Source organism: Phascolarctos cinereus, unplaced genomic scaffold (assembly GCF_003287225.1).
Source record: "Phascolarctos cinereus isolate Bilbo 61053 unplaced genomic scaffold, phaCin_HiC Scaffold_4;HRSCAF=312, whole genome shotgun sequence".
Classification (NCBI taxonomy): Eukaryota; Metazoa; Chordata; class Mammalia; order Diprotodontia; family Phascolarctidae; genus Phascolarctos; species Phascolarctos cinereus.
In genome coordinates, this window is record NW_027555847.1 from 139,427,581 (window position 1) to 139,454,555 (window position 26,975).

Consider the following 26,975-nt stretch of genomic DNA (forward strand, 5'->3'; position numbering starts at 1 on the left):
ATCATTTTAAACAAATCTTGCAGACTGTAAGCTAATGAGCTCAACTTTGTTCCCTTGAAAGGTTGTACAGAATGTATTATAAAGTGGTGGTTAACGAACATCTAAAAAGGAATAGGTCATGCTAAGTCAGGGGTGGGGAACCTGTGGCCTCCAGGCCCTCCAGGTCCTCAAGTGCAGCCCTTTGATTGAATCCAAACTTCACAGAACAAATCCCTTTAAAAAAAAAGATCTGTTCTGTAAAACTTTGACTCAGTCAAAAGGCTGTACCCAAGGACCTAGAAGTCTCCATGTGGCCTCAGGGCTGTAAGTTCCCCACCCCTGTGCTAACTTCATTTTTAAAAACAGGTTATTAGATTGAAGATGAGGGAAATGTTATACGTATAGTTAGTATACATATACCTAGGTTTTAATAAAGCCTTTGACACAAAAGTCTCATGCTATTTCTGCAGTTAAGATGTGAGATTAAAGGCTAGAAAATTGTACCATTAAGTAGATTCAGGACTGACTGAATTCAGAAGTAGTTACAGAAGGCAGTATGGTATAGTGAAAAGTATCTTGTCTTTGGAGTCAGAGGACTCAAGTTCAAATCCCGGTATGGTCACTAGTACTACCCATGTAACTTTGGGCCATTCATGTAACCTCTTTGGGCTGGTATTTCTTAATTGCAAAGTTAGGGGGTTGGACTAAATAACCTTTATGATCCATTCTAGGTATAAACTTATGATCCTCTAAATTGCTAGATCAAAAGAGTGGTAATTATTGGTATGTCAACTTGGAAGTTTAGTGGAGAATATTACCATGATCTGTGCTTGGCTCTTTATGGGGGGGGGGTTCTCCTTCAAGTTCAATTTGAATAATCATATCCTGAGGTGTCTCCCAACTCCAAGACTCTGTAGGAGACTTAAGGTGGGAAGAACTTTCAGAGGCTATTGAAAATAGTTTGGGCATGAATGCTTTCACAGAGTAGTAAGGAAAAGAAGAGGTTGTTGAGACAGAATAGGTAACCTAGCAACTGATTGGCTTCATGAGATAAGAGACAGAGGAGTCAGAGGATTTTGAAGTTAAAATCATGACTAGCTAAGAAAATAGTATTACTACTGAGGTCAAAAAAAGGAGCAGGTTTAAGAGGGAAAGATAAGTCTTATATAATCATACACACACACACACACACACACACACACACACTAAATGAGACATCCAGCTCTCAATATTCAGTAGGCAATCCCTGGGTGCTATTGACCTTGGGTTTTGGAAGGCTATGACAAGAGTGCAAATTCTGGCTGGACTTTCCAAATTTGAAAAGGTTTGAATATGGCAACAGACTGTGTCTATTATCCAAGGATTACCCTTGCTAAGTTTGGAGAGGTTTATTACTAAAAGTTTGTCCCACAAGTGATGAATGTGAAGTGTAGCAAGGGTAGCAATCCATGAAATACATCTAAGACTTGGAAAGGAATTCCCATGGATCTTATGTATACTTGGAAGTTTCATGACTGTGGGGGAAAATGTTAAAAAGTATTGGTTAAGGCATTAGTAAATTCACACACATCTGTATGAATTTATATATATGTGTATATATATACATATACATAAGCTAAAAATCATATATACATGTGTATGTAAATTTATACACACACAAGCTGAAAAATCACAGTACCTACAGGTAGAATTTGAATAGTTCCCACTCCTCTACATAGCAATTTATATTTTCAATACTTCAAAATATCTGTTATTTCAATGATATGGGTACTCACTACTTTCAGAATTGGATTGCAAACTTTCCATAGCTTTGAATTTAAGAAGCTGCCATAACCAACTGAAATTTCTAACACGATTAGATAGTTTTTTGGTGATGAATCAAAGCTAAAATGGTTTTTGCTAGACTAGGCCACAGTTCAGTTAGGTTCATATTCAAGTATTTGTGTGACCTGCCAGAGATTGTGTTCTGCAAGCATAGCTTTGGAGAACTCAGGCTCAACTCCACACTACAAGGTACACATTGTAAAATGAAAAAGGAGGAGGTTGTTCTGTGAAGTGCCAACCCTCCACAATAGAAGAAATTTTTACAATGTGAGAAAGAACAGATTGTAGAATAAGGGTGAGAAGGTAGTAATAGGGAAAATGGGACAAGTCAGATGTTTTAAAACACCACAGAACACTCACCTTAAACCACTTGTCTAACAAGGTTGTTTACTGGGGATTTTTTCCATAGCAATACAGCTACAATCTTATTTTAAAATTTAACGGGGGAAGATAAAATTCTGTATTAGCTTAATTTCTTAGAATATGTCTGCTTTAATAACAAATACCTTAATAGCTCAAGGTTGATAGCCCTTTACTTCCTACTTTGATGTTCCAATGTTAGTCCTTGAAGGCTATACTTGCAGTGCACAAGTTCCAACAGGCCCTAGACTAAGCTTTAAGTAAGGTGCCTACGACAGACTAAATGTACTACTTGAGGACCAACATAGAAAAATGTAGAAAGGCATACTATTAGTAAATTGGTTACTAGATGGTAAATTTTTGAAAATCTTTTTCTAGTACTAAGTACTTCTTAAAGTTCTCTGAAAAAAGCTTCCATTACAAATATATCAAGGAGCCAACCAAAATTCCAGGACTCTTTTTAAGTAACTCATTTTCAAGCTGGCTGCTACTATGTAGGACCTCTCTCATGTCTGCCAGGATTCATGGAACAATTGGCAGCTTTGCTACTCTACGTTCTTGACTCATAGGATCAAGTTCAAATTCCTAAATTCCTCATTCTAATTTCATCTCTTTTCCCCAGCATAAACCTTTTACTCCAGATTTACTCTCCTCATGGTACTGTTCCCACCTGTAATATTTTTTTTCCAAATTCTGACCATCCTTTTGAATCCTGCTTGGACCCTTGTTAAATTTTGTTTGCTCCGGTCCACATTATCTTCATTGCTAATGTACTCTTATGTTCTGTCATTGATTTTTTCTGTTTTACCACAATGTGAAGTTAATTCTAGGTTCTTATAGGATATGCCAGAGGCATGTACTCTGGCAAGTTGGAAAGAGTACAGGTAAAGTAATGACTGTTTATTATAGAGGATGAGAGTAGATAATTGCGGAGTGGCTTGTTGCCAGGGTATTGGACACAGCAATTCATGAAAACTACATTAGGGCATGGAAGAGCAGCAATCTGTCGGTAAAGGAATGCCCATCTTTTGAAGGATTTAAATGGTGTGCAACAAAGGAAAAAGTCAAATGACCTTTAAATTGTGTTGCCCCAATACTAGTATTAGATTGTTAAATCTCTAGGGTTTCATTTCATATAAAGATGCAATTCAATTTAAGTAGAAGATGCATTTACCTTTTATCCATGGTATTGTACCTTAAGACTGGAACTACAACCTCATTAAAACAATTTTCCTTATTTTTAATGAGTATCTGGGTAAAGAAAGGTCTGATTTCTTCACATCAGACACTTTTAAAAGGAAAAACTTGTGAATATGGCCATGTCAGTGATGAAATGGTGATGACCAAACAACTTATAAAATAACAATAGAATAAAACAGTTAAATTATCCTTTGCTATGATGTGAAAATAGCTGAAAAGCTATACAGCTGAATAAATATGGAAGATGCTCTGAACTCAAGTCAAACAGTGTACATTTTTTGGTTCAGAACTTTATTATTTCCTCCTAAAATATGGAATAAAGATTAAATTATATTGTTGAGTAATAAAAGTTTGGTGTTTTGTTTTCCCATTTGCATTTTACTACTAAAAGGATAATACATACACATTCAGGAAAAATATTCTTGGGTAAAGTCAACCTCAAAATTGATAAAAAGAATCTATACCATAGACTCAAGGGTACTTTTTGGGATTTTTTTTTGCACTTTATGCAAATACAACACAATTGAAAAGTTTACTGAAAACTTTTATTGTAATCAAAAAGTGACATAACAGGGCTGTAATGAATTCTGCAAATCATTCTGCTGATATTTTAGAACGGATACCAGCTTTTTCTGCCAGGCAATTAAAAAAATTCAAATGTGAAAATTTCACAGTACAGTAAACTCCACCCAAACTAATTAATGGTGGTTAAAAATAAGATGCCCCAGGCAAAACCTCTCATGTTACATGGTCACAACTCACAATTCTGTACAAAAAGTTCGTGTTATAAAGCTCTGATGTAAAAATCAAATAATCAAGCAGCAATATTTTAAGTGCAGCACAGGGTCTTCCATGTCATTATTTACAAAGCTTGAATCTGTTTACATTATAACAAAATTTAATACAGATGACTTAGTAATTAAGTCAATTTTTTAATCTGTCATTTTATACTGTGACAGATTTAACTTTTTGGTCATCCTTTTCCTTTTCCTTTTCCTTTTCTTTATCTTTGCTTTTCTTGGATTTTTTCTTCTTATGCTTGTGTTTTTGGCTCTTTTCCAATTCTAATTCAGTGCCCGTGTGTTTCTTATGTTTCTTATGTTTCTTATGTTTCTTGTGCTTCTTTTTTTCCTTTTTCTTTTTCTTCTTCTTGCTGTCCTGACTTTCTGCTGAGCTAGCGCTGCTGCTGTGGCTTCGTGTTTGGCTTCCAGAAGGACTATGACTTCGACTTCGGCTAACACTAGGACTACTTTGACTCTGACTTCTTACGCCTATTTGGCCAACTACTGTTGCCTCCAGGATCTCTTTAGCTTTCTCTGTCACCTTATCTTTCAGTTCCTTAGGATTTTTTCCTAGAGTTTCTTCCTCTTTTGCAGACACATTACTCTCACTATCACTTTCATTATAGTCTGGTACAAAAGCAGCCTCATCAGTTTCTCTTGTTAGGTCAGAAGAAAGTCGAGAAGAGTGGCTTAACTGGGGCTTAGGTTTGACAACAGTCTTATCATTCTGTCCAGTAACATGCTCTTTTTCAATTTGTATATCTGGTGAGCTATGTTTACAAAATAATTTATTTCCACTTAACTCTTTCTCTTTGTTGTTCTTTGTTTCTGATATATGCTTCTCTCGCTCTTTAACTGGATTTTTGTCTATAGATTTGTTGTCATCATTCGAACGTTTGGAATCATGAGCAGCTTTATGATCATATGGTCTTCTGTCCTTTGAAGGACTGGAGTTGCTTCTTTTTGATTCCCCTACTCCCTTTTTAGGTATATCTGTCCTTTCATCCTTTAGTTTATTTTTCTGACCCAATGAAGATTCTAATTTAGTTCGAGAAGGAGAATCTTTTCTTCTTGTTAAGTCACTCCTTTCATCTCTCCGTTTGGAACCAGAGTGATCCCTGTTATCGTACTCTACTTTTTTGTCTCTATTAGGGGTAAAATCTTTACTTGAGGAACCACGCCCAGAATCATGCTTATCTGAAGTTCTACTGTCTTTGGATGATTGAGAAAGACTTTTAAAGTTTCCTTGTTCATTTAGTCGATCTACACTAGTATCTTTTTCTGTCTGAACGCTGCTTTTCCTTTTTTCAGAGTTTTCCTTATCTGACACGGAATGATCCCGATCTTTGGTTTTTCCTTTTTCACTGGATGAACAAGTTTTTGAACTTTTGGCCTCATGCTGTACACCTTCGTGGCTTACTTCTTTTGTGGGCTTCTGAATTTTCTCTGATGGCTCGCTTTCTTTTTCAATATGCTTAACAGGATTTGATGGCTTAGTGCTAACATTTTTTATAACACTAGCAGGCTTTCCTACACTTGACAAAGCTTGTGTAGATTTAATGTCTTCCTCTTCAGATTCAAAGTCGTCTTTGTCCCATTTTGACTGAGGAACCTGAATCATAATAATAACATCTTCAGCAGGAGCTGTATTATCATTATTATATTCTTCCATGGTCTTAATGACAGTTCGCTTTGTGTCTGTTTTTTCTTCAGACTTCCTTACAGGGCTGCCTCCGGTTGAGCTTGTACTAAAGAAAATTAAAACATTAATTGGTACACTTAAAATTTAAATGCTTTCATAGACCAGTAAAACTGATCAATGAAATATTAACTTTTACTTAAAGACTTATTTCAAAAACATTTCAAATATTGGCCTTTTGAGGAATACACAGATAAGGGATATTTAAAAATTAAATGTTAATTGAGGATTAAACAATCCTGGTTCAATGTTCAACTCCTGAAGTACAGAGAATTTTTTCTTTCTCAGCAGTGTCATTTCACTGCTTACTCTTGTTCTGAGTAGATGGACTAGGCTACACCCTCATGGTTTTTATGACAGGTAGGATCCCACTTAAATAAATATCAATATAGGATTTGTTTTTATATAAGGCAGTAACTATGGGCAGACAGACAAGCCTCAGTAATGGTAGAGGATACTTACTTAATTTTGCCCTGATCAATATAGCTTTCACAATAACACTGATACATAATAAAATCCTATATGACATGAAATCCTGTTGTGATAGTTACCTTTATAACATATTTTCTAAGGAACTAAACTGCTTCATTTTAAAAACTGACCCTTCTAAAATATTGCTTTCTCAGGTATCAAAAGAATGATATTAAACAAGATATTTCTTTCCTCCATTAAATTAAAAAGCCTTGAATATTTGATAACTGGTAATGCCTATGCTTGTTAACACAGAATACTAGTTTGATGATCTACTCCAAGCTGTCTGTCACTGCTTTAACATAAGCTATCAGTGGCAGGCACACTGGAGCACCTAAATTCTCAACGGATTTTTTCCACTCTCTGCATCATACAAATCAATTCTTTTTCTTTTTCTTCTTTATTCTTTTTCTTCTGTTTTAATTGAAAATCTGGATTCTATTACAAAACCTGCAGTGCAGGGTAGAGGGATAAGCATGGACAATATACAGCAACACAAGGAGCATTAAGCGGAGTAGTGTGGTATGACTGCTCTGAGTTATCTTATTGTTCACTTAGTTTAACTTAATTTCATTAATTTAAACTAAATGGGGAAAATCTAATCAATTAGTGAATTATTATCAAAGCCTGAATTGAAGAACATACAAAGAAATAGTTTTATTACACTAAGTAACTCAAACTGTTTGGTCTCTAGACCCATTTATAGCCTTAAAAATTATTAGACAAGCACCTCCTTCCCCCTCAAAAGAGGTTTAATGTGGGTTTAGCTATCAATACCTACCATGTATTTGAAATTATAACATCTTAGTATACTAATTATGAAAATAGTTTTGACCTTCCTGCAAGGGTCTCAAGGACAGTAAAAGGAACTATTTTAATGAATAGAAAAGGATGATTTGACATGAATTTTAAGACTGAAAAAGAGAATAAAGATTTGTAAAAACAAATGCTTAGAAATGTTTTTGTCTCTTTGGGAATGTAGCCCAAATTACCTAACATCCTCAATGAATAGTCATCTAGTTTCTGACTTAAGCACCTCCAATATTAGGGAAATTGCAACTTCCTGAAACAGTTCATTCTACTTTTGATCAGATCTGTTAACAAGCTTTACACTAAGTACAGGTTGGCCTCCCTCCTTCATTCACTGGTCCTGGTTCTATTCTCCAGGATGAAGCAGAAAATCTCTTTTCCATACATCATCACTTAGATGCTACATGGAATCAAGAAGATTAGTTGCTCATCAGCAAAACATTTATATTTCCAAATAGGATACATGAACTCTATGGGAACATGCCCCTCAAAGTTTACATTTTTCCTAAAATGTTATTTGCATTTTCTTAGCAAATCTGTTTCCCCAGAGATAGCACAAAAGCAAGCCCAAATTACCACAAATTCTGTATTAGTAGAATTTTTATATATGAAATTGAATTGCATTACAAAATTGTAGTGAAGAAAAAAAAATTACCTGGCATAATCCACAAGAGTTGAGCTAGATCCTTCAGTGGCTGTCACTTTTCTTCTTACTTTTCCTTTAACTTTTTCTTGTTTAATTTTACTGGATGTTGGCTCCAATTTTTCAGTGAGTTCTTTTGCATTGGGTGGATTTTCTCCACTTCCAATTTTTTTCCCTGTTTCTCTGTTCAGCTTTATCTTTTTGGCTGGGGCAGTTAATGCAGCTTTGTCTTTTTCTGGGGTCCTATCTGTTTTCTCAACATCTGGCTCAATTTTGCGCTTTGGTGATGGCTTCATCATTTCGGCAACTTCTGGTTTAGAGTTTTTCAATGACAAAATCTCATGTTCTTTATCTACACCCTTTTCTTCAGCTTTTCTTTTTCTTTTTTCTGGCTTTGCATCAGCTGGTTTACTTTTCTCATTAGTCTTTTTTGACTTTTCCTCCTTGTTAGCTAGCTTTTCTTGTTTGGCATCTTTTGAATATTCCTTTTTAATTTTTTCTTCCTTGGTGGATTTAGTTTCTTGATGCTCTTTTGTCATCTTGGGGTGAGCTTTTCTGGGTGTACTAATGGTCTTTTCATCTTTCTGGGAGGAGGATTTACTACTCTCTGTCTTTGGCACCTCCTCTTTGGCTTTTTTGGATGGTGGTTCTGATCTTGGAGACTTTTCACGTTCTACATCTATTTTTTCCTGGGATGCTTTAACAGGTTTTGCAGTGCTCTCCTTTTTGGAACCAGCAGTGCCTTCATTTTTACGTTTAGTCTTGTCACCTTTTGCTTTTGGTTTGTCTTTTTCTTTCTTTTCCTTTTCTGATAGAGGTTTAAAAGTGATTGACTCTGCCTCCATTGGTTCATCTCTAACAGGGGTGGCATCATCTCTACTGGGGAGAATGAACAAGGAGTCTGTTTTAATATCTTCCCCCCCACCTACAGGTTCTCTTTGTTTTCTAGAACTCTCTAATAACTCTGTGTTAGGAAAGCCTTCGTTTTCTTCCCCCTTTCTTCTTTTTCGATGCTTCTTATGCTTGTTTCCCTTTCCATCTCCTGGTGGGTTTTCACTCTCTTTCTCTTTTGACTTGGCATTATCCTTCATGGCGTGACCATCTCTTGCTGAAAGCTTTTCTGGGTAATTGCCACCTATGTTGCGACTTCGATGACCCTGTACACTAGAATAATCTTCCCTACGACCTCGAGCAAAGGGAGAATTCTCTCTTCTGTTGCCCAATGGTCCAAATCTCTCTGGAGAAAAGTTCTCCCTATTTGCTGGAGGTCTAGGCTGTGCTCCAGCAGCATAACCTTTGTAATATTTTTCATACCATTCTCTGTAATTTCTTTCCCATTCTCTGTAGCGTTCTTTTTCAAACGGGTCTCTAAAGTCAACATTCCTACCATAGTAAGCTTTTATATCATAAGGTGGTGGAACTTCTCTGTATCTGTTAAAGTATTCACGTTCTGTTTCTCCTTGAGGTATATTTCGTTTATTAGGAGACTGTCCCCTAAAAACCGGAGGAGACCTTGATCGTGAATGGTATCGCCGATATGGGGGTGACCTTGATCTGGAGCGGTGATATCCATGAGACCTGGATCTTGAACGATAATTTCGACTTTTCCCTCTACCTCTTCTGGGATATGGAGGTGATCGTGAATAAGAACGAGAGTGTGAACGACTAAAGGATCGAGAATAGGAACGTGAACGTGAGGAACCAGATCTTGATTTAGAATAGGTGTAAGAACTTCTTGAATAAGAGGAGCCACTATATGGGGATTTAGACCTGAAAACAAAACAAAACCCAGTATTGAGGAATACAAATTAAATGTAGCTTTTACAACTTCTAAGACCTCTCTCTTTTCAGTTTTCTGCTTTTTCTATAACTGTCATATTTTAGTTTATCTAAGGAGATAGAGACCTCTACTGGTATGTGGATGGTAAGCACACAAGAGTGGTCCATAGAAAATCTGTTCAATGAAGGCAAATTCCAACCAAATGGAATATAGCGTACTAAGCAGTAACATCCTGTGACGTGCCTGAGAGGACATAATTTTTTAACACCACACAAGAATGATAACTCTATTTAGCTTTATTCTCCATTTGTTAAGTTCAATATTTGTGACAATATTTTGTCCAATAATATTACAGAAAGAATAAAGTACCAAAATATCAAATAGCTAGTGCTAGCTTTTAAAAATAATCAAATCACAATCAGTTATGAATTTTAAAGATAAAATGCCTTTAAATAAACTTTTAGGGGAATGCTAACTCTGTGCTGCTATTAATAAAAAGTACCAAAATATCAAATAGCTAGTGCTAGCTTTTAAAAATAATCAAATCACAATCAGTTATGAATTTTAAAGATAAAATGCCTTTAAATAAACTTTTAGGGGAATGCTAACTCTGTGCTGCTATTAATAAAACAATCTGAAGTATACTGCAGCTTCATAATTACTGAAGTTAACGTTCCAGCAAAAAGCCATAAAACCTTGCGTTGAAATATTGCTCAAAGATTTAACTACTTCACCATATAATCAACTTCTACAGGGAGCAACTCTATGGAAGAGTAATTGAATTCCTGTGATCTCTTATTCTGGAAAACAGGATTTACAACGAAAAATTTAAATGAATCAACAGATGACAAGAAATGTTAGTTTTCCATTTCTATCAATCTAAATTGAATTATAAAGACAAAAGTACAATCTTGTATTCAGGTATTTCCTTGAATATCCAGTCCCATTATTTTTTTTTTATCTCCTATCTTGTTGTCCTGCTAGATTACTTTTTATTCTATCATGAAGGCTTACAAAACACTAACCTTGAAAATGAGCGCCTACGCTCCTTTTGAATCTTTTTGTATTCCATCAATTCCTTAGCAAAATCATTTGTAAACTCATCTAGTTTGGACTTTTTCTTTTCCCTAGTAAAATAAAGTTAAAGAGTAAATGTTAACAAAAAACTGTGTAAGAACTAACAAGACAAATATAATTAGATCATGAAGCAAATGAATGAAATAGTCAAGTTCTTCATTTTAAAACAGTAACTAGGAATCCCTATTAAGTTTCTTGGATGCCTTATTTTAAATCTTTATGTGGTTTACCTTTTTTCTAAAGAGAACACTGGAAAATGTTTCCACAAGCACCCATTTTAATATATGCTTATCATCATTAAAATGAAAAAATATATATAACTGCAAATTAAATACTCACTCCTCTTTCAGTCGTCTCTGCTCTCTGTAGAACTCTTCCCTGGATAAGGGTGGAGCTTGTGTTGTTGGGATAGTATTTGAATGAGCTGTTTGTACTGCTGTTGATACCCAAGGTGTTGATAAATTTGCAGGTGCTGGAGGGAAACCTGGAGGAGGGACACTGTAGCCAGCTGGTGGTGGTTGCCCAGGTGGAAACTGTGGAGGGAACTGTGGTGGAGGAACACCTGGAGGGAGAGGAAGTGTGTGGGGAGGTGGTGGATACAAAGGAGGTGGTGGTACAGGTACAAAGACGGGTGTTGCTGGTAGTGATGGGCCTTGAGTCCTCTGTGAGCGTTCACCATGGTGTCGTCCTCGATTTATGCTTCTAAAGAAAAAAAAAACTCTTAAGTCATGATTAATTCACATTCACTTTGAGAGCACAATGTAAAATTCCCTACATTTTTAGGGATAAAAAAACCAACCCATTCTTTAGATTTTAGTATATACTTTGAATTCCACTCAATCAGAATTGAATAGATTTCTTTATGTTACCAATTTACTCAGCAAACCCAATTTTGTTAGTGCAATTAAGACAGAGAAAATAAGCCTACTTGGGAAAATAAATGCTTATAAAAGTGTGAAAGATATTCAGTCAATCAATTAAGTATTTATTAAACACCTATTATGTACCATCACTGGGGATACAGAGACAATAATGAAGCAATCCCTGCTCTCAAGGAACTCACAGTCTCTAGATAGGAGAAGACAGTAAGTATTCCTATATACAAAATACACATGGTATATTAAGGTTACAAGGTAGTTTGGGGGGGGAAAGGCATTATCAGCTAGGAGGACTGGAAATGGCATCATGTAGAAGGCAGCATTTAAGGTGGTGAGTCTTGAAGAAAACTAAGAATTCTAAGAGGTGGATGTGAAAAAGGAATTCCAGGCATGGGGGGAGGGATGGGGAGTCTATGAGAAGGAACAGAGATGGGATATTGAGTTTCACATATGAGGAATGGTAAGAAGGCCAGTTTATGCTGACAATGACCTTAGACATTTATCTTCTTGTCCAATCCCCTCATTTTATAAATGAGGCAAATGAGTCCCAGAAAACGGCATTGACTTGATCAAGGTCATTATACCTCATTAGCCAACAGAGCTGGGACTTGACCAGGTATTTTGGCTCCTAGTTTAATGCTCTTTCTACTGAAGATTCTTATTCACTAAAGCAGCTCTTGACAATCTTTGTCCACACATCCAATCACAATTTGAAAATAAAATTATGTCCTCATAAGTAATAAAATTGTACATTTAGCATATCCAATAACATTTTACCAACTCAGATGAGGCATTGATATATATTCTCAATCAGTGAGGTCTAATTAAATTTAATTTTATTTAAATTGAGCTGGATCAAACTAAACATTTATAATGAACACTCAACAAATAAGTAACTGATTAAGTTTATATGTTCAATTACCTAATTTAAATGTATTTATTTGGAGACAATTTCTTTGCAAATATACTTACGGTTCCCAACCAGGCCTACCACCAGCAGAACGAGCAGCATTTATTCTTACTGGACCTTTGAATAGATAAATAACAAAGTATGCATTAAGTGAAGATAAAAATAGATTTTCAAAAATGACTGTAAACTAATGTTATATTACTCACCAGTTGTAGGTATCAACTGTCCATGCAAAAGGGACTGTCCGAGCAAAGAAGGTGTTCCAAGTACAGGCACCTGATAGCCCTTGTGGAAAATCAAGAAGGGGACAGAACAGCAAAAAACAAAATAAAAAAAGCCAGAATTGTCAAATATTATTATTGGGGGAAAAAACCAAACCAAAAGGAAAAAAAAACACCAAACCAAAACTCTAATAGCTTTAAAAAGTCTATTACTCAAATAAATTTACCTTTTCTTCCATCAGTGCACTAATTGCTATTGATGAAGAAGCTTTAGGATGGTCCGATACCAAGGCTGCAGCAGGTATAATTTTATTATCAGGATCACTGGAAAACATAAGATAATTTGTGACAATATAAAGATCAATAGTAGTGGTTCAGGTAACAGCTTAATTAATATTTTAAGCTTTCAAAATGTGCAATGTTTTATTTTGCTATATCAATCTATGTTCCTATAAGTGCACTGGGAAAGGTTCAGAGCTAACTGAGACTCTCAGAGTTAACTTAATAGTGTAACATTAATTACCACATTATACAGGTAATAATTCAGGTAACTCAGGTAACTCACAGTACACTTCACTGATATGCTACATATTATGCACAATATAATCTCTGTCTTCAAAAAGCTTACGATGAACGACTATTAACTTTAAGAAACAACCATGTTGGATATAACATTACCAATGTTACCATGTAAAAAACCAACTATGGATTTATGCTATTTGCTCAGGCAAGGAGGTTTTCAAATAATATTCTCCCAGAACTTACGATGCCAAAAAATGTAAAAGCAAGATTATAAATGTTATAATGTCATAAATGTTATAATATAAATGTTAATATTATTTTAAAACAATATAAAATTTACTAGAAAATCAGCATGTCCTTCAATCTTAAATCAGCACTTAACACTGTGCAGAACAGTATGTACCAGTTAGAGGTCTTTGAAAGACAGTGACATAGCTATTGCAGAGACAAGCAACATGTAAAAGGAAAAAATTTTGGTTTGGAAATCAGAAGACTTGAATTCTTGTCATGACTTTGCTACTAGTTATATGACTTTAGACAAGCTAATTTCTCTTGGTTTCTGTTCACTCACTTATAAAATGAGGTTAGATTAGGTGATCTAAGGTCCTTTTTATTTGAAAAAAAATCTGCTGTTTAATAGTAGCTGAAAAAGATATATTTACAGTATGCTAAATAAAGCCACTCATTGTAAAAGCTAGAGGGAAACTTAGAAATCATCTGTGATAGTGGGAGATTAACGTACCTAGATTGGTTCACTGAAAATTACTGACGTAAAGAAAAAATATCTAACCTTGGGAAGAGAAAAATAGGCATATAAACAATGATTTAAAAATTCTACATGGTAGATAAGTAAAGGGATAGATGTCATTCCTCAACAGTGATGGAAAATCTAGATGGGGCAGACTTCCAATGAGGGATACAAAGAAGTAACAGACTCATTTCCTTGACCTCTAAGAAATTACTAGGTGTCTAGTTAAGCATGGATGCAAATAAAGGTGATAGTCAAAAACAGAGACAGGGATGTGTTTCAACTTCATATGAAAAGAAAGAAGAAATCAAGGTTAGGACAGAAAAGATGGATGGAATTTGCTGCACTGTGAGAGTCAAAGAAAGGAACAGATAAAATCTCCTAGGACCAGAATACAGACAGAGAACAGAAGAATCAGGTATGGGGATACCCCACAGTTAACAGGGGAAGTAAAGAAAAGAAACAACCTTTATTTGTTTTTTTGTTTGTTTTGTTTTTTGCTTTTTTTTTTTCCTGGATAGGCAATGGGGTTAAGTGGACTTGCCCAGGGTCACACAGCTAGTGTTATGTGTCTGAGACTGGATTTGAACTCGGGTCCTCCTGAATCCAAGGCCAGTGCTCTATCCACTGTGCCATCTAGCTGCCCCAAGAAACAACCTTTAGATACAAGAGTTACAACCCCTTGTCCCTGTCTTAAATAGGGAAAAGCACTAGACTAGGAGCCAAGACATTTTGGTGCTTCCCTATTACTCCATTCTACTACTCGAACTGCTTCTCTAAGTCCATCAGGGACAAGTTTAATCTATGAAATACTCCCTTGAGAACCTCAGCTATATGTAACTTCAACCTTCTCTGAACTTCCACAGTATTTATTATCTGTACAACTAGCTTGATACTTAATGTTAACCAGGGTATTACAAGTTCTTTTTATGTTTTGCTTTTTCATGGCTGTACTCCTTGTGGGGCTGGACAAAGTCTCATATTTCCTTTTAACTTCAATTGGCTTTAGCAATGCCCTACACATACCAAAAATTAGTAACAATGACCAATGTGGAGTCAAAAAGGGAAGCAAAAACAAGGCAAAGAAAAATGATTACATTAACATTTTTAGTTGTTTTCTAATATATTAAACACAAACACTTACCGGAAAGGTCCATCTGGTTTTTCTGAATGGACAGAAATAGACACTGTAGCAGTTATATCAGGAACTGGCGCTGGAGTAGAAGGCTGATTTATAGGTACAGCAGATGATAGGGAAGACTGATTAGGAGTCATGGATGATGATATAGAAGTAGCAGCATGAGTAGATGCAGACGTCACCGGAATCATTAAAGGGTCCTGCTGTCTTGAGATTGGAGGTCTCATTAAGGGTTGTAGGTTCCGCTGAATTAGTGGTCTTGGAGGTGGAATTGGAGGAGGTGGTGGGGGTATTTGTTTTCGAAGCCTTTTAGTATAGCCAGTTTCATTTTTGAAGTTATTAACAGCCTAAAGAAACCAAACAGTTTATGTTAAAAAACAAAATTTAATAGGCTTTCTTAGCAGTCAATGGTAAGACGTCCTTTTATATTGAAGAAAATATACAAGACAGGATATATTTACCTGGCGTAAAAATTTGTTGGCAATTAAAGCATCAGGAGATACATCATTCTGATGACAAGTTGGACATGTATGTTCATCTGATTCTAGCAATGCTGTTCTTATACCTGTGTTTCAAGACAATTTGAGTTATAGAAAGGATAACTAAACTTTGGTTCACGATTATACCACTGACTGTACAAACACACTTATCAAACAAGCCCTTTCATAATTCTATGTTGACAAATTCTTTATCTAAAAACCCTATCCAGAGTGCTAATCTAAATCAGTTTTTCCTTTTAGATTTTCTATAATAAACTCTTCACTCTAGGATTCAGATGAAGCAGTTGATACTAACCATTATTGAGATGTGTGGATAAATTGATGAAAATAGGAAAGAAACAATAGTGTTGACTAGTTTACCGCATTACTCTAGAAGGCTGACCATGGTGATAATTTTTTTGGGTCACATCTATGGAAGAAAATCACAAAACTTCTGAAAAGCTAATCCCTGACACAGCTATTAAAATGTTCACTATTTGAGGAAACTGGTCAAAGGTGCTGGATGACAATACAGGATTTAGTGCCGAAAGGGTTCTTTAAAGGTCATCTAGTCCTAACTCCTACATTTTACAAATAAGGAAACTAAGACCAAAGGAGGTTAAGTGACTTGCCCAAGCTTATACAGATAACAAATGGCAGAAGTGGGATTCAAACTCACATCTTCTGACCCCAAATCCAACATTCTATTACCCATGAAAGTTACCTTACCTGTCGATATGAAAAACAAAAAAGAGACTCTCATGAAGGAACCCCCCCCCACCAAACAAGACCCCTGCCTCCCCATTCCATACATATATATTTAAAGTAAAGAATAAAACAAGCAAGAAAACCATGGTGGTACACAGCATGACTATCAGTTACTAACTAGAAATTATGGCCAAAAAAGAATCTGGGGATTACCTTGCAAAAAGTTTCAAAAAGCCAGTAAGAAGTTAAATCTACTAAATGGAGGAAACCATGGAGCCACATTAGGGGAATTCCTTACAATCACAAGAGAAATCTAGGAATTAAAGATAAGAATAACACTGCTTTCAACTTTTCTAAGGAAAATGTTAATGAGATTTCCACCTGCAAAATGTCTTCTAAAATAAATAAGCCAGAATGGTTTTTGGAATGCACAAGATATTCTAGATCTAATCTAGAAATTAGTTGTTAATCAGTAGAACTAGGTGATATTTACTCAAGACTTTCAAAGCAACCCAAGGATGAAAATGGGAATGATAGGTTAACTGTTGTTAGCTTTTTCTTTGGCCACTGTGCTAGAAAACTGGCAGACTGCCACATAACTCTCATGCAGAAGAGAAGATGAATAATAGACCAGGGAGTCTTTCTTCTATGTTAGATAAGCCAAAAGAAAGGATAATAAAGGATATAATTTCTGAATAATGTTGGGCAAATAGTCTATGGGGGAGAGAGAACAAAAATCACATCTTTATTAAGGAAATCCCACTTAATCTGCTAAAGTGCTTCAAGTAAGCAAATCAGCTTTCTGATTAGAAGGAAACAGTTGTATGCAATTTAGGCCATTTGAAATACTTGTAATAAGGTTCCACAAAGCCTTTTAAGAAAAAAAAAACAACTGAGTCATCCTAAGATTGGGTTACTGTTTTTTATTATGGACAAAGAAATGGCTTAAGAGACAATTAAAGTATAGAGAATAAATAGATATCTCTGTGGATTAGTATGAAAACTACTTGTTGTTTCTGACCTATGATAAACTAATTCCTATCATCTCCCAGGTAGCATTGCTGGGACTAGTTTATAAATGGTACTATGGTCTTTGGATAATGAAACTGCAGTAAGAGACTCAGAGATGAGATGAATGGTTGAACAGACAAACCACGTGGTAAACTGTAGGTAGTGGGTATTTTTTCATTATAGTGTGGGGTGAAGGTGTGAAGGAGAAAGGGGACTACTGGATGTCTCTTTTAACTAGAAAGAGGTATTTTTAGATTAAAAAGAAGGTGTTTTAAATAACATAGGTAAAAGAATTATCATCTCTGAAGGCTTAGTTCAATTAATAGATAAGACGTGCCAGCCAATTAAAAGAAAAGTAGTATGATGTATCACCACCTATCCCTAACTTTTTGAAGCTGACACTAGGAATGACAATTATTCAGCTTCCTACAACATTGTCCAAGAGTGGGTAAGACTAGCTGGGACAAATGACAGTCTTGACTTATGACTATGGCAAGTCATTCTTACAAACCAGAATCCCCACCTGTTGTCATAATTAAATCACAAAAATGTTACATTCATTTTTAGGTAAAACAGTGATAATTATACCTGGTTCTATTACCACTGCAAAGACATACAAAGAAAACTTGGAGAAAATGGAAGTCCAAACAAATGTAGTTAATGCTCATGAACGTAGGTTTTACTTTGCTGAATATTTATCCACTCAACACTTAATTTCTTACCTGTGATAAAAGACAGTATTTCCCATTTCCTCATTTTTATTAACATATTCAGTTGCAACATTTGGGAAATAAAATGGCATGGGCACATCCTGGTAAGAGTATTTTGAAATATATACCACTTCTAGGGTTAACTGAACTTACATTCATCACAATAACTGTTTCCACAGCAAGGTATGACAACTGCATCAGTCATTATATCTTTGCAGATTAGACATAACAATTCATCTGGGATAGGGTCATCCTCTTCTGATGAAGAGGATGGTTCCTCTGGTAGGAAAGGTGGTTTTTCTTTCTTCCCTATGGCATATGCCTCTCTGAAATAAAAGAATTTAGACCTTTAAAAAGACTTTTGTCAATAAGGTATAGCATTACCTAAATCATGCCACATATTCCATTACATAATGGAGAGCAAATGTAATACCAAGCAATGAATTATAGCCACTTGAGTCATTCAACAGAAGAAATTAGACAAATACCATATGTTCAAAATGATCAGGGAAACAATTTCTTTACGTAGACTCTCTGTAAACTATGCAAAAATGTTCTGGGGCAGTAATTAATGGTAAGTAAATCAAAATTTAAAAAAAAAATTTTTTTGGGGGGAACAACGACAACTTTAGAGGGCCTCTAGTAATTTTCACAAATGAGGAAATTGAAGTCCAGAGACATTAAGCTATGTCTAAGATCATAAAGTCTGTTAGTGATAAAACATGGATTAAAACTCTCTGGAAATATAGTCCAATCTATCACACTTTTTATTTTTTTTTCCTAATTTTTATTAATTTTCTTTGAAATTTTTTTCTATAGCCTTCATCATGTTACCATTACCAGTCTTTGTCAAGTTAACACAAATAAGATGAAAAACTACAATTAGTATTTATATCACAATACACAAGAAGTGACAGTTTTAAGGGAAATATTTATATCATCACCATGCATATCTATTCATAGTAAGCAGCAGCAGATTTCAAGACAAGTCTATATTATGATCAGTGTTGAAAGAATGTATTCATCTATTCATAGTCAGCATCATGGAATATTATTGCTTTATAACTGATTAAATGATTGGGATTTTGAACATGTGCTACAAAGAGATGAAATGACACTCCACCAGACATTCCTTGACAGTCTCATCTGAGTGTACAATGTGTTTAGTAGAAATGTATTATATTAAAATGTGCTACAGAAATGGAAACCCTTCTGGTAAATTTTAAATGATCACCAAAAAGCCATTAGATTCCAAATATTGCTATCCCCTCCCCTGCAACCACCCTTCTTTCCCTTGTACAAATCTAGCAAATTTGTAGAACAGGAATGTCAGGCCTTAAGTTTTTAAAGAAATGCCTTTCCATTTCATTTAAGGAACAGTGTGTAGCTCTCAATGCGGAAAATGAAAGAATCTGAGCTGTACGTATTGGTAGTAGGGTACCTTAGGTGTGTTATTTGTGTTGCAGCTGCTCCATAGACATCACCACGATTCCAGAAATAAGTATCAATTTGCTTATGCCCCATTGTTCCCAATTTGTGAAAGAGGAGTCTCCCACTGCCCAAGAGAGAGAAAAAAAAAAGAAAAAAAAAAGAAGAGAAGAGGAGGAGAGGATAGAAAAAAGAAAGAAACAGAAGAGTCTGAGTTGCTTACCAGCGGTGTTAGTGGAGAGGGTGAAGGTTTCATTTAAAAATATTTTGGTCTCCCATCTCTCCCCAATATATCTGTTGTGTGTTTGGCACAAAGGGGTTTTGTATTTCAGCATTCAAGAGGGGTTTCAAAAGCAGAGGTTAATTATTAGTTGGGGTTCACAGGCAATGTTAATTTTTCCACCACAACTTATATTCTTTTAACCCATTTAAGTAAAATATAACTGAATAGGTCTGCTCTTAAAATATATAGTGTCTGGGCTGAAAAAGCAATTTTAGCTTAAATTTGTTTGGAAATTTCTATATAATGTCTTTGAAGTAGAGACAGTATATATGCTCAAGCTGCTTTGATATGAAACCACAAAAACACAGGACAGTGATTGATATAAAGTGGATGGTATGGGTAAGTGAGCAGGGTACAAGTGGGAAGGGGAGGTGAATTTGAGAAAAATTAAAAAAACAAACAAACAAAACTTCATTTAAAGCTCTACATAATCTAATTCTTATCTGTGAACTAAAACAAAACAATAGTATTTTCAATGTCTTCTTTACTATTTTAGGCTTTTCATTCCACTTTAAATGTGTACATCACTTTCTCTCTTACTGGCTCACTCACTGGACTCTCATAACAAATATTTGTTGAATGTAATATTAAGAAGTGTTTCATTTCTGCACATTAACACTGTATAGGACCAAAAAAACATCTGGAGATCAAGGGTTATCCACATTCTGTATTTCTCATATAGTATTTATTTTCATACAGCCTTTCATAGTTTTAAGAGACACCTTATAGAGCATTAAGGTCAACCTCAACCCGACCCTTAAATTCCCTCTCCAACATCCTTGACAAGGGAGTGATCCAACCTCTATTTCAATATCTCCAAAGATAGGGAATTTGGTTAACTCTCAGAGAAGTCCATTTGGCCAAGTTCTACATGTTAGGCAATGTTTCTTTATATCTAACCAAAGTCTGCCTCCCTGTAGATTCCCACTCCCAGTCTGCCTTTCAGCGCAAAGCAGAATAAATCTAATTCATCTTCTATGTGTGACAATTCAGATGCCAAATGGAATAAAGAGAGCAATAAATAATAACTTGTTAACCACTGGAGAAAATATTTTAGTTTACCAGATGATAAAACTAATTTTATGGCCCTTGATACTGTCCTCCTTTATCTTCTTAAGAGTACATGACACTAAAACAAAGTAATCATCAATCAACTTTTAACAATACAACCAATTTCGCCTAATATTTAACCTTCCTGAAGCTGAGATTTTCAAACTTACAATATACTTAAACCTACAACTAACATGAAATCTGCTGTATGTATTACTCAGCACATTTATCTTTTAACCCCTAATACATAACTTTGATCCAAATTCATTAGAACTAAAATAATTATCTCAGATTTCATGATGATATGTAAACTCCCTCACTCTCAAAATAAACTGCCTATAACAGAAAATAAATCTAGGGGAACATGTGCAAGTATGTATGTGAATGAGGAAAAAGGCAGGGAATGCCAGGAAAAGAAAAATTAGAAGACTACAAGGGAAGGGGCACCCACATGGACAATTTTACAAAATTCCAAAACCCACTTAAAATTTGCTTAAAATGGAGCAGACTGCAGCCTCTCATCCTTAATATAGAAATGCAACTTGTGGAGACCAGAGGTCTTAGCATACAATGTTCCCTACCGGGTATAAATAGCCAACTCACAAGCAACAAAACAATAGCATTGCACCCTGGGACCTATAGTCTCCACAGGTCACATTTTTTGCCCCACCTCTAACCTGAGTACTTACGCATCTATAGTTGGGATTGCATATTTTCCAGTGTTGGTAAGCATGGCACCTTTCATGTTAGGATCTTTCACCTCCATCATAAAACTTCTAGGAATTCCAGTACTCTTTTTAATCCTGGGAACTGATTCAAAGTTTTTATCCTAGTCAAAAAAAAACCACAAATGTTTTCATTTGTGAAAATAACACAAAATACTTAAACAGCCAAATTTTTACTAACGATGATCACTCAACATTTATATAGCTTTATGGTTTACATAACACTTTAAAGGTAGGAAGTGTATAGGGGCAGCTAGGTGGTGCTGTGGATAGAGCACCAGCCCTGGATTCAGGAGGACCTGAGTTCAAATCCGACCTCAGACACATAACACTTACTTAGCTGTGTGACCCTGGGCAAGTCACTAAACCCCACTGCCTAACCAAACCAAAACAAAAAAACGAAAAACAAAAAAAGGTAGGAAGTATAAATTATTTATACTTAATGAGATTAAATAATCTGCCCCAAATTCACACAGCTAGTTAAAAACAAAAGCCAAATTCTAGTCTTTTCATTCCACTCTCAGAATGAAGCTATAACAAAAATTCTACCTAGAAAAAAAATTTTCAACTTTAAAATGTTAAAAGTCCTTATATATAGTATTCTGGTTAAACAAAAAGTTGTTTCAGTGTGATAATCCTGGGACCCCTCCAGTAAGAAGTAAAATAGAGCTAAAATATCTGTAACAGACTAAAATATCCTTTTATGATCAATTATCTTATGTAGTTCTTGATTTACTCATTTAAGTTAAAAGGCTTCTTTACTGGTCTTCATATAATCTTACTTGAAAACAAACACACCCACAAATATAAACTGACTTCAGAGTACACACATTGCTTCTGAAAGTAAGATTCTGAATGGGAGAGATTATCTTGTCCAAGTCCTTAATTTTACAGATGATGAAACTGAGACCCAGAAAGGTTAAATGACTTGCTCAAGGTCACACAAGTATCAAGAGAACCAGGATGCCAAACTCAGTGCTTTTTTCATTACTAAACGCTTCCTTGGCATTACAATTTCAGTTGGATTACTAGGATTAATCGAATTAAAAAGTAATTTTCTTATAATTTTATGCTCTTTTTACTGAAATGTTAACTCAAATGACATAGAAAAGACTCTGAAATTGAATTACTAGAAGCTTAAGAATGAACAAGAAAATGCAGGCAGCTCAGTACTACCTACCATTATTTGTACTTCAAGGTCCTCTTATTACTAGGAAATACTAAGGAAGACATTAGACTTCTAGGAAAAAAAGCACAGGTCAGTAGGAAGGACTGTAGTCAGATGTGATTTATTAGGGTCAATATGACATAGTAAAGAGAGTGTAGGACTTATCCTGCCTCTCATATTCAGTGGCTGGGCAAGTCTGTTAACTTTTTGAGCCTATAGTTTTCATCTGCAAAATGAGGTTAAATAACATGTTTAAGTTAACTTCTTTAGAAGGCTGTTGAAAGGACCAAGTGAAATGATGTATATAAAGCCTTTTGAAAACATGAGGGTGCTATCTAAAGGCCAGTAATTTTTATCTGATAAAGTATGAAAATAGTATAGAATTAAGAATTTGACAACATGGGGTTATTACTGAATTTTCCCATTCATGTTTTTTCCCATGTAACTTGATTCCTTGCAAAGCTTTGAAAGATAAAAATGTCTGATAAAAAGCAATCTTCTATTTGTTTCAATATAGCTAACATATAAAATTATTCTTTAAAAAGGTAAAATTTGAAATGATGAAAAATATAGGACTGCATTCCATTTTAAATGTAAATGGAAAGCAATTAACTCTAACTTAGTGACTTTAATAAACACAGACCACTGACCTTATTGGGGTAGCTACGTGGTACATTGGATAATGCGCCGGGCCTATAGTCAGGGAGACTCATTTTCCTGAGTTCAAATCTGGCCTTAGACACTTCCTAACTGTGTGACCCTGAGTGAGTCACTTAATCCTGTTTGCCTCAGCTTCCTCATCTGTAAAATGAGCTGGAGAAGAAAATGGCAAACCACTCCAGTCCCTTTGCCAAGAAAACCCCAAATAGGGTCAGAAAGAGTCAGACACAACTGAAAATGACTGAACAACTTTACTGCCTCTCACTATACACTGGTGGATCACTAAACTGAGGCAAAAGAAGTTGTTTAGCTCTTTCAATTAATTATTTGGATTTATGGAACGTGCAAAAGTCTCATCAAAGTTAAAATACCAATGAATGTTGTCAGTGAAGAGGCAACATGAAAGAGTACCATATTATGAAACTGAAGACCTGGATTGTAGGCCTAGCTTGGACTCTCCCTGTCTAACTAGCCTGTGACCCTGGACAAGTCACTTAACCTCACTGACCCTCACTCACATTTTCTTCAACATTAGGGAGTCAGATAAGAGTAAATGTTATGTCATTCACAACTCTGTTAATGTCATAAAAAAGAAAGCACATCAGACTTTGAAATTCTTTAATTTATTGTTTTAAATTTTCTGCATTTGAACATAATTGAAGACTCAAAACAAATAGCATGAGTTAGGAGGCTATGAAAAAAAATTAATGAAAACTACACCTTGGATTTAAAAATTTTAACCATTTAACTATTTTCTTCCCCGCTAGGGAAAATACAAAAAAATCGTATTAACTTCAATTGTATTAAGAGCTAACATTATTACACTCATATTTGGTTACATACAGTTCCAAGGAAGTTTACCCAATACTCAATGAAAAAAATTAATGTTCGTTAAGGAGGGTAATTTTGAATCCCAGCTCTGCCACTTAACTACTACCTACGTAACCCTGAGAAGGTAATTTCTCTTCTCTGGGCTCATTTTCTCATTTGCAAATGGAAGATGAGACTGGATGAACTTAAGTCTCCCCCAACTTTAAGTCTATGATCCTATGATCTCTAAATGCAGACAAGAGATGCCTAAAGACCTTTTATTTTTCTTGTTAGTGACTATTGGTTTTTTTTTTTAACATATTTACCTTGGATGTTAAAAATTCTTCTAACATTAGCCACTGATCTTTTTTTAAGTCAACTGAATTTATAGTATTTGAAGCTGAATGTAAGACTGAACTTCTCATTAGCTGCTAATTACCCCACATTAGGAACTATTTCACTCTATAATTCAAAGAATAATTAGTTTTCATACTATAGTAATGTTTTTGGATTTGGAAAAGACTGTATGTTTATAAAACAAATATCTGTTTGATTCATAGAACTTACCCCATTTGTTGGGCAATTCTTTATGTAATGACCAGGTTTACCACAGCGAAAACAGGTATAGGATGGTGGAGGGGGACCCAGAGGTTTCTTCATGTAACTGAAAGTTAAAAATAAGATATATAGACACACGGATATATGTGTACACACACACACACACACACACACACACACACACACACAAATGCACACACGCACATATACACAAGATCAACTACATTTTCCCCCCTTTCAATGCAAAGAAAATCCCCACCCATTTTACTATTACAAAGGATCAACTTATGAACTTACTTGATTGGATCATATTCGTGGCCAGACTGTGACATCATTGCTTTAATTTTATCTTCTTCAGAAGCATTGGCTTCAGCCAGATTGGCAGTCTGTTTAACAGGTAATTATTTGACACACACATTAGAAACACATTTAAGTCCACACAGCCAAAGACAACACCACTCACCCAATCCTGTAAAGAGCAGCATCTAACTAAAGTTGCATCAAAAAAGCTACTTATATATACTCCTGAAGATGCTCTGGGGAGTTCCTTAAGCCATTACATGATGTTTGGGTGTCTGTTTACTTGAGAAATATTTCTTGGGGGCACCCAAAACCTTAGGCCCTGTTTGTACTTTATAATAAGACTGTGTATCTTCTCTAAACTTAGACTGATGTTAGGTGCAGGAAAAAAAACCCCCACTCTTTTGGATGTTCTCTTATTCTTAGATGAAATCTCAAATTTCATGTTATAACTATAATTAATTGGATTATAGCTTCAGTATAGAAATCTGAGTATGTTGTAGAAGGAATTAGAAATTAATATTTAGATTTTGATTTTACATGACTACAAGTTATGATAGATTATTCAAAATTTTAATTTAAGTAGGTCTAAAACTTATGTCAAGCTACCTTTCAAATATTAAAGATGCTTAATTTAGAAAAGATTTACCATGTTAATAATTCATTATACACTAGTCCAGATACAAGCAGGGTCTAAGGGAGTGACTCTTCAAGCATCTACTAGCATTCAGATCAGCCATTCATTGGGTTTTACCTTTTTACATTCATTCACAAAACAAGCAACCAGTTTCAATGTTTTATTGTCAATTTCATATACAATACTTTTCTTAACATTAACACAGCTTAAAATGACAGTAACATTTACAGAAAATTTGATTACAGATGTTTAACAACTAATTTGTTTGAACCCAAACATTAGTTTACAAACAACCAAAAAAAAAAGAAAAAAAGAAAAAAGAAAAACCAAAAATCCTCCCAAACCTCCCCCTGCAAAACATTAGTAGGAATAAACCAAAACTCAAATATGGCATTTGTAATACATAAGAATAAAACAGTAAACTGTTAAAGACATTGCCTCTATGCTAAACCACACTGCATTAAGAGGTTAAAGTAAGTAACAGTTTTAACCTGCTTTATGTTATGAGGTTATCTGAATCTTTATTCTTCAAAAACAGTAACTTAAAAGATGTTCACTATTAGGACAGTTTTCACATTTTTTTGAAAAAAAAATGGACACAAGCTAAAACAAAACCAAGGACAGGATAGGGACAGCACTAATGGAAAATTTATCTTTTCACCTCACTTTCATGTTAATTTTGGCTTGCCTAAAGCATGTAAGATTGTGAAAATTCTTGATAGTTGGTGGGGTCGGGGTGAGGGGAAAGAAGAGAAGCTATAAGCTGGAGAACTCCTAACTTCACCTCCAAAGTACATCTGTCTACTCTGAGATGAGTTTTACTTATTGAAAAGTTGATAACTCTATTTGTCCAGTATAGTCAAGTCACTAGTGCTTTCCCAAACAAAAGGTACACATTATTGAGCAGAATATATATGCAAGCAATCTTATAGCAAAACATGGCATATACAACAGTTTCAAGAAGTGACATTTTGCCCATATGCCAAACATTATACATTGGTATATTCCTATAAACAGTTATATACACTTACACAATTTACATAGTCTGTGTTCAAACAAATTAGGTTGCTTAACTTGTCTACTGCAGACAGACCACAAGTCTATAATTTTAAAAAAACCCCAAAAAACAAAGAAACCAAGCAACTGAAACATTCAAAATATTGGCCATCAGGTCAATTCAGAAATCCAAGAAATAATCATGTGATTGTCCATGTATTAAGGAAAAGCTTCTATTTTGGCTGTCTAAATAAGTCCACATAATATACAGCCAAACAGGAAATTCCTCCCGAACTTTGTTAGTTTCCAATGTAAAATTAAGCAAAAATGCATGAGGTAAAAACTGCTAAATGTAGCTTCATGTGCTTCTTCTTTCTGTCTTGAAGATGAGCAATACTCCAACATTATGT

The 26,975-nt window shown here is 35.0% G+C and overlaps 1 protein-coding gene across 6 annotated transcripts in view; it reads right to left on the reverse strand.

The window, feature by feature from the left end:
- Positions 1–3,886: 3,886 nt before the first annotated feature.
- Positions 3,887–26,975, reverse strand: part of RBBP6 (RB binding protein 6, ubiquitin ligase) — a 39,056-nt gene continuing 15,967 nt past the window's right edge. For 2 of the 6 annotated variants that reach the window (XM_020995682.2, XM_020995683.2), the window contains 14 exons: positions 24,930–25,018; positions 24,642–24,738; positions 21,401–21,540; positions 19,392–19,505; positions 18,104–18,276; positions 15,504–15,607; positions 15,049–15,389; positions 12,862–12,958; positions 12,620–12,698; positions 12,476–12,530; positions 10,965–11,327; positions 10,574–10,675; positions 7,781–9,538; positions 3,887–5,893 (listed from right to left, as the gene is read on the reverse strand). In XM_020995682.2, the coding sequence (XP_020851341.1) occupies positions 4,309–5,893; positions 7,781–9,538; positions 10,574–10,675; positions 10,965–11,327; positions 12,476–12,530; positions 12,620–12,698; positions 12,862–12,958; positions 15,049–15,389; positions 15,504–15,607; positions 18,104–18,276; positions 19,392–19,505; positions 21,401–21,540; positions 24,642–24,738; positions 24,930–25,018 (5,097 nt within the window). In that variant the 3' untranslated portion in view covers positions 3,887–4,308. The remainder of the gene's footprint in view (positions 5,894–7,780; positions 9,539–10,573; positions 10,676–10,964; positions 11,328–12,475; positions 12,531–12,619; positions 12,699–12,861; positions 12,959–15,048; positions 15,390–15,503; positions 15,608–18,103; positions 18,277–19,391; positions 19,506–21,400; positions 21,541–24,641; positions 24,739–24,929; positions 25,019–26,975) is intronic. The other 4 variants (XM_020995687.2, XM_020995685.2, XM_020995684.2 and 1 more) reach the window with 3 other exon arrangements.